This window comes from Scleropages formosus, chromosome 23 (assembly GCF_900964775.1).
Source record: "Scleropages formosus chromosome 23, fSclFor1.1, whole genome shotgun sequence".
NCBI classification, from domain to species: Eukaryota; Metazoa; Chordata; class Actinopteri; order Osteoglossiformes; family Osteoglossidae; genus Scleropages; species Scleropages formosus.
In genome coordinates, this window is record NC_041828.1 from 9004032 (window position 1) to 9012240 (window position 8209).

General features: G+C 47.9%; 1 protein-coding gene across 1 annotated transcript; it reads left to right on the forward strand.

Annotated features, from left to right (window-relative positions):
- Positions 1-1161: 1161 nt before the first annotated feature.
- sp4 (sp4 transcription factor) lies at positions 1162-7850 on the forward strand. The gene is made up of 6 exons (XM_029248558.1): positions 1162-1716; positions 2081-2166; positions 2780-4220; positions 6459-6660; positions 7269-7465; positions 7585-7850. Exons 1-6 carry the CDS (start codon positions 1710-1712, stop codon positions 7830-7832), a joined length of 2181 nt encoding a protein of 726 aa, XP_029104391.1. The 5' UTR covers positions 1162-1709; the 3' UTR covers positions 7833-7850.
- The last annotated feature ends 359 nt before the right edge of the window (positions 7851-8209 follow it).

The following is an 8209-nucleotide window of genomic DNA, read 5'->3' on the forward strand; positions in this document are numbered from 1 at the left end:
AAATGCCAGTTAACCTGAAATGCACGTCTTTGGACTGTGGAAGGAAACCAATGCAAACACAGGCAGAACATAATGGCACTACGAGACAGCAACACTACCTGCTGAGCTGCCAAGCCACCCTTCATAATCACCCAGGGTGAAAAAAGCATGCCTTATGGCTGCTTTAAAAAGGATATGAGCTCATTGGCAATTTATTGAATGTTAGTAGGATGCGTAGGCTTAGTATAGCGGTTAAAGAGGTGGAGCAGCGCACTATAGGTTACCAGTGCATGTTCCACTCCCTGTTAAGACTAGTAACCAGAGCAGCTGGTAGCCTAGTGGTTAGAGCTACTGCCTTTGGATCCTAAGGTTGTAGGTTTGAGTCCCAACTCTGGTTGTAGTACCCTTGGGCAAGATACCCCTCCCTAAAATTACTTGAGTAAAGTTATTCAGCCCTACAAAGGGAGCAATAATTGTAAAGGGCTTAATATTGTAAGTCAATCTGCAGACTGCCAATGAGTAAATGCAACATAGTACTCAAAACCACTCAATTGTGAGTAGTAGCTCAACATGCAATGGTAAGAATAACAGGGAAATGTCTTTGCCAACTACACCTCCATGAAAAGAGTTAAAAAATGTCACATTGATAATATTTAACGCCATAACACTCTGTGTAACCTTAAGTTCCTTAAATCCGAACTTAATTATTTTTGACTGTCCAAAAGTTTCCAGCACCAGATTAAATTCAGGGATTCACCGAGTACTCTACCAGCTAAAGCCTCAATTAGCCTGTATGAAGGCAGGGAACGTGTTAAGGCCGCTCTATACACAAAACGGCCTCCCGTGAATTATTTACTTGGAAAATACCGTACTGTACACATTCACACGAGAAGTTGACAGAAAACATTTCCCATTTCTGTTTCCCTTTGCCCTGCCCCCACGTCAAAACAGGTACCGCCCTTTTCCCCTCCTCTGCAACCAAACCTGAGTGCCGCGCTCAGCCCACACACGGCTTTGCATCCTGGGAAATGTAGTCCTTCCGATTTCATCAGCTCTTGAGGACGGAAGCTCATCAAATACAACTCCCATGTCAACTTTCGAACTACAGGATTCTTTTAGCCAATATGAAAACGGGGAGGTACGTCCGCCCACTAAAAAATTACATAAATGTTTTGGAAATTACTGTTTTTATGCGCTCAAATTGCATCTTCTCAATACACTGACGGCGATGCTTTCAAAATATTGTTGTGAATTTCAAGAAACAGCCCCAGAAGATCTGTGCAGTTATATTATATATATATATATATTAAAAAGGGGGCGTATAGGCGACCGTGTTCGTCAGATGTTTAAATATGGATGGGCAGGTCTTGAGACGGCAGCGCGTTTCCAAACTTCGACCGAATAAAAATTAGGAGTATTGAACTACAACGCGGCTAATGAAAGGCGCCGAGAGGGAAGCCAGCGCGGCCGGAGGCGTTTAGGGCGCCGTTGTCGGGGCCGTTCGGCCAGGCGAGCCCTCGGCTGGCACCGCCCTTCCCGACGGGAGGATCCCCCCTCAGGCCGACAGAGAGAGGAAGCTCCGCGGTCGGAGGAGCTACGCGCCACAGCCCCAGCGGTAGCCATTCGTGGAAAAAAATAGGCCGTCCTTCTGCGCACTTCAGCCAGCCTCCGATTCCACAGCGTCCGGCCTTTTTTCCCTTAAACAGCTCCTCCGCTTGCATGAATGCGGGATGAGTGGTACGGTACCCCCCTCCCACCGGCTGCTCCCTCCGCCTCTCCGCCACTCAGAACCTCTCCTGTTATTATTATTATTATTATTATTATTAGTATTAGTAGCATTATTCTTATGATCATTATTTTTTTTTAAACACTCACTGTTTCGGTTTGCTTACTGTTTGTATGTGTTACATGTAAAACTGGCAGCCCTTTGGTGGACGTGACATTTAAAGAGTCGTGTTTTTATTATTATTATCACCATCAAGGGGAATCGCTTGATCGCATGATCGCTTTCGATTGATTTTTTTTTTTTTTTCCCCCAGCAGCGCATAACAGCGTTCATCATGCGCTGGGAGTGTATCATATGTGTATGTTTTATTTGCAGATAGAAAGACGGAAGCGATGGCGGCGGAGGAGGGCAAGGCTCCCGCTGCTCATGTTGGTAATAAAGGCAAAACTTCAGGTTCACAGGTAACACCACGATCACACGCTGTGTGAGTGTGCTGAATGCAGGCACACTTTGCTTCGCTTTTCTGGTGTCAAAAGAGCTTCATCCTTTTTTAATAAATAACAATTAAGCATGTAACGTGACTTCAGCCCAGTTCCCGGCAGTTTTTAACCACTGGTGTGATGTATATGTTGAAGACAATTTTTCACCGACTTTGCAGGGCTAGAGAAGAACAGTGGACAGGATGCGCGGGGGGGGGGGGGGGGGGTCAGAGCCACTGGGGGGGGTCTTCTGTTTTCTTCATGTTTGCAAGCAATAAAACATGAGCGTTGCGAAAGGCTGCCGTTATTTCCAGTCATCATGGCTCAGATGTTCATGTGCAGCGGTGCAGAATTGTACAGTTGTTTTTAATATGTTTGCGAAATAAAAGGCTTTCAACTACAGTTAGACAGCCTGCTAGCAATTATTTTAAGTAAAGTTTTTGTTGTTATTACTCTCTGGAAAAAAAAAAAAAAATGTTCCCACACGCGCTGTCTTCCTGTGAGCCCGCCCACATACTCTCTCGGTGTGTGTGTGTGTGTGTGTGTGTGTGTGTGTGTGTGTGTGTGTGTGTGTGCTTTTTCCGTGCGGACACAGGACACCCAGCCGTCCCCCCTGGCTCTGCTCGCTGCCACATGCAGTAAAATCGGAGGGGTCTCCGGCCAGGGTCCGGCCGCGGGAGCGCCGCAGTTCATCCTCGACCCGAGCCAGGGCCTCGTGCAGCTTCAGAGTCACGCGCAGCCGCTCGAGCTCGTGCCCGCCGCGCAGCTCGCGGCCGGCGGGTGGCAGATCGTGGCGGCCGCGCCGTCGAAGGAAAGCGTGGCACAGTCCGGAGCTGTAGCCGCTGCGACCGCCGCCAGTGACAGCACCCTGGGGGGCAAGAGAGCGAAAGCGGCCGGTGTGAACAATGCGGCGGCACCGAGCAGTCAGCAGCAGCAGCAGCCGCAGCAACAGCAGTTCCAGATTATTCAAGTTCAGAACATGCCCAATCCGGCAGGCAGCATTCAGTACCAGGTGATCCCGCACATCCAGACGGCAGACGGGCAGCCGATCCAGCTGAGCGCGGCGAACACGCCTGCGGTGAACGCGCAATCCGAGCAGATCCAGCTCATCCCAGCCGGGAATAACCAAGTTGTTCTGGCCGCGCAGCCCAGGACGGGCTCGGCTAATGTGGTCGCCCAGAATGTGGCGAACGCAGCGGTACCTCTGCAGATCCGCCCAGGGGTGTCCTTCCCTCTGCAGCTGCAGGCGGTGCAGGGGGCGCAGACGCACGTGGTCACCACGTTGCCCGTCAACATTGGGGGAGTGACCGTGGCTCTGCCCGTAATCAACGCCGTGGCAGCGGGGGGAGGGTCCGTCCAGCTGGCGCAGCCGACCGACAGCGGAGCTCCCAACGGTGCCCAGTCGGCGTGCACGCCCACCTCCGGCGTCGTCGGCAGGGCGACGGAATCCGGCGCGACCCCGTGCACCACCAACTCGGCTAGCGGCGATTCGGCGGAGGGCGGGACCCTCAACGCGCAGAGCGCCCAGCCGCCGGAGCCAGACGGCCCGAGTCAGACTCAGACGAACGGACTGCAGGAGCAGCAGGGTCAGATCCAGCAGGTGCAGATCGTGGGACAACCCGTGGTGCAGCAGATCCACGTGCAGCCGCCTCTTCAGCAGCAGCAGCAGCAGCTCGTGCAGGGGCTGCAGACCATACAGACCTTTCCGCAGGTGCTCATCCGAGCCCCGACCCTGACCCCTTCCGGGCAGCTCAGCTGGCAGACGCTGCAGGTGCAGAACGTCGCGAGCCTGCCCAGCGTACAGGTGCAGAATGCGGGCGTGCCGCAGCTCACGCTGGCTCCCGTGACGTCGAGCGCGAGTGCTGGCGCGGGCAGCTTCGCGCAGATCGCCCCCATTACCCTGGGGGGTACGCCGATCACGCTGAACGCAGCTCAGCTCACATCTGGGCCCAACATCCAGACCCTGAACATCGCCAACCTAGGAGCTGCTGGAGTGCAGATGCAGGGGGTCCCTGTGGCCATCACGGGGGTGCAGGGTGAGTGGGCATTGCGCCTTACAGAAAGGCTACTGTGCCTCAGTCTTTAGTTAACCCATATGTTATTTGTTTTAATGGAAAAGTTGGAGAGTTTCACTAATAGGAACACATTATTGCTCATGCATGTTCTTATTTCCCTATCTCAGATCTGTACCGCATGGTTAATTGACAGCAATGTCCTAAAATGCACCATTTGTCAGGTAGTGGAGTGGTTAAGGCACTCACCTTGTCATCAGAGTGCCCTAACCACTGAGTTCCAGTCCCACTCCTGCTGCAGTACCCTTGATCAAGGCACTTACCCTAAACTGGTACAGTACAAAATTACCCAGGTGTATAAATCTTTTCAGGTGGCTTGGTATGCAAAGTTTGTTGTACTTTATTTCTCATTTTGGGCTGCTGTGTGTGCATTTCCCTGCGAAGATTAATAGAGTATTGGCCTATTTGATCCAAGCCGATTAGGAATCAGCTAATTAAATTAATTAAGAAATTTATCACAAAAGTTCAAATATTTTATGTTACATGTGTGACATGAAAGTGCTGATGTGATCGATTATTCTGTGGCCCTGCCATTTGTGTCACTGGTAGTGCCTTCATCCAAGAAGCCTGTCTTTCTGGTCTGACATCTATGCTAAAATAAGTTTTTTTTTTTTTTTTTTTATATTAGAAATGTTCATGTGACATTTTAATATAAAAACCAAAACTGCATCTTGATATCTATAAGTTACAATTATTATTCAGTCTTCTTTTCCAGTACTCATCATCTTTAATGGTGACTGGAGTTTGCTCCTTATTTTACACCTGTATTTAACTGCTTTCTTTCTCTAATTGGCTATAACATTTAATGCCGTTTTTCTAATTAAATTAAGATAAAACAATACTGATATCAAGAAACCATACACATATTGAAGGAGTAAACAATTATTAAATAACAAAGTAAACTTTCATTAATTAGCATATATATAGTACCCATATTGCACAGAGGAGAACCCAGTCATTTCTGTGACTTTGAGGAACCAACACTTCCTTGGCTTCAACTTCCCCACTCATTTTCATTTCCAGCCACTTTGTGTTTGACTTTCCTGCCTTAGTATGTTTTAATGGATTTTGTGTGAGTAGTGGTGCTCTGTGTATTACCATGTATGCTGCGGAGAAACTAAAACTGTAGGGAGTTTACCACAAGTCTGGTACTTTTACACAGCCAGACAGCTCATGTGCCCTTATGTGTAAGAGTCCCACCCATTAAAATGTATGGCCTGTGTTATGTTTTGGCTACCTCTGGTAGTGTGCGTTTGTGTGGTGTTAGCACACACTAGGTTAGAGGGGGGTTAACCTGCTGTCACACACTAGATCTGTGACCTCCTCCTAGCGCTCGCAAGTTCCTGCACACTCACTTGTGACTGTTTTTTTTTTCTAAACTTTAAAAAAGTGTGGTAAACCAAAAGAGGCACAAAGCAGAGCGCTGAAGCATCTGCATTTGTACAGGAAGTTGGTTATCCTCAGCATGGGGGCAGGGTGGGATATTGACACCAGCAACTTTGGGTGCATTTGTGAAAACTTCCATCCATGGTGTAGAGCTTCAGAGAGCGTGACTAAAGAAGCCGATATGCCCCGTGCAGCACTCCTCTTTGTGACAGAACAAACCACTCACCTTTTTCCATTCGAAACTCAAGGCAGGAGGAGAAATACTGCGTTTCTACACTTATTCACCTGTTTGTGAGAATATCAGATTGCAGAAATTATCCTTATTAATTCATTTAGGTTACGCTTCTCCGAGGCAACTTGCAGTGTTAGTTTTGTGTATGAAGATGCTTAAAATGATTTACCCATTTATACAGCTGGGTAATTTTTACAGTATCAGTTTAGGTAAGAGCAATGTTCAAAGAGAAATGTTCTTTCTTTCCTGTTCGTCTTTTCAGCTCCAACTTAACACTGGAAGTGCTGACGTTTACATTTACTTTGGCACGTATTCATTTAGCAGGGGCGGCAATATACACTGATTACACTAGCAGTTGTGGTTCTGCGTTGTTGCAGGATATATTAAGAACGGTAGTGTGTAATTTTATTTTCAGTATTGAAATTTTTGTGGTATTAATAATTCGAGATTGAAGCCGAGTATGAATTTAATTGCCGTGGAATGACCAGTGGGGAAGTTATTCACGTAGTTTAAGGTGTCAGTGTTTAGCTAAAGTCTGATGTTTATTCCCATTTCTCTCTTTTGCCTCTTTCTGTCGCCTGCAGGACAACAGCAGTCTCAGGATGGGGTGAAGGTGCAGTCTGCACCTGTGACGGTTACCGTGGGCAACATTGCCAGCGCAACGCTGAACACGGTCAGTCCAGACCAGGCGGCGCAGGTCCAGAGCCCTATGGAGGAGGGGCAGTCCAGCAAGCGGCTGCGTCGTGTCGCCTGCTCCTGCCCCAACTGCCGAGATGGAGAAGGCAGGCAAGTCGGAGCAGGGGGCCTCGTTTGTGTCGCTGCTCATTTAATGTGTCTTCCTGTTTGCAGAACGGCAAAGAAAGCAATAACAACACAGGCTGCTTCAAAGCTGTCATACTGAATTTTGATGCTCATTTAAATCCTATCAAGTCATGTCATTGGTCAGAGGTCAAAAGTATGTCATAAAAGCACTGAAACAGCAGCAGAATGAGGCATGGAGTCTAGCGCTGATTTCTCGAAACAAAACAAAAATAGTCAAGATAAAGTAAAATATTTTTAATATAATGAGTAATCCAGTGGTAGTGGATAGATAATTAATATCTCCATGTGGATTGTTGTTTAGTGTTCTCACAGATGCTTTTGTGCAAAGCAAATCATGTAGCGTATAGTATTGCAGGATTTATTCAAGATTTTCAAATGATTTTTTCACACTGCTTAGTGAAAATGACCATCTTGAACCATTTACTTTGGTAATCCCAACACCGTAAAATATTGATAATGTCATAATGAAATACACAAAGCAGTCACAGCTGTATTTTCTAGCTTTCAGAGAATGTGAGTAGAACTCTGTGTATGTAGGGGTGTGCAACTGTTGACGTCAGCCCCTCTTTCAGGAACAGCGATCCAGGGAAGAAGAAGCAGCACGTGTGCCACATGGAGGGCTGTGGGAAGGTGTACGGCAAGACGTCACACCTGCGGGCCCACCTGCGCTGGCACACGGGGGAGAGGCCCTTCGTTTGTACCTGGATCTTCTGCGGGAAACGTTTCACTCGGAGCGACGAGCTGCAGCGACACCGACGGACACACACAGGTATGAACGCGCATGTCCTGGTACGTAACACATATCTGCACTGGAGCGGGACCTCGAACCTGCAGCCTCTGCTCCCCTACACCGTGTTACCAAGCAATGCTGCCTTTTGTTTCCAATAGGCGAGAAGCGATTCGAGTGTCCGGAGTGCTCCAAGAGGTTCATGAGGAGCGACCACCTGTCAAAACACATCAAGACCCATCAGAACAAGAAAGGGGGTGCTGCACTGGCTATTGTCACTACAGAGGACATGGAGGACACGGTGGACGACGTTCTGGCCTCGCCCAGAATCGTTACCGTGGCGTCATTATCACAGGATTCTAACCCAGGCACACCTGTTGCTTCCAACAGCATGGAGGAGGAGTTCTAGCCTGCCCCCCTCCCCTCCCCTCCCAAGTATCGTAATACCCCCCTTTTTGAACTTCTCTGTTGAGCTCTTTTCAGGTCATTGAAAAACAATGTTGCTGCCCATCTGGATTTTGTGAAAAATAGAAATAAGTTACAAGGAGTTATTGTGAGAAGGGTCATATTTCTGTAGGAAGCAAATAAGCACAAGGAGGGCTTAATATATAAAGTGCAATGTGCCACTATAAACAGTAATGGATGAAAATACAGCATTTATTTCTATGCATAAATGTATTTCTAAGTGTTGGGCTTTTTACATGTAGAGAGAATTTGAACAATGAAAAAGGTCAACAGATTGAGTGAAACTACAGAGGTGCTCTGTAGGAAAGTGTGGGAAGAACA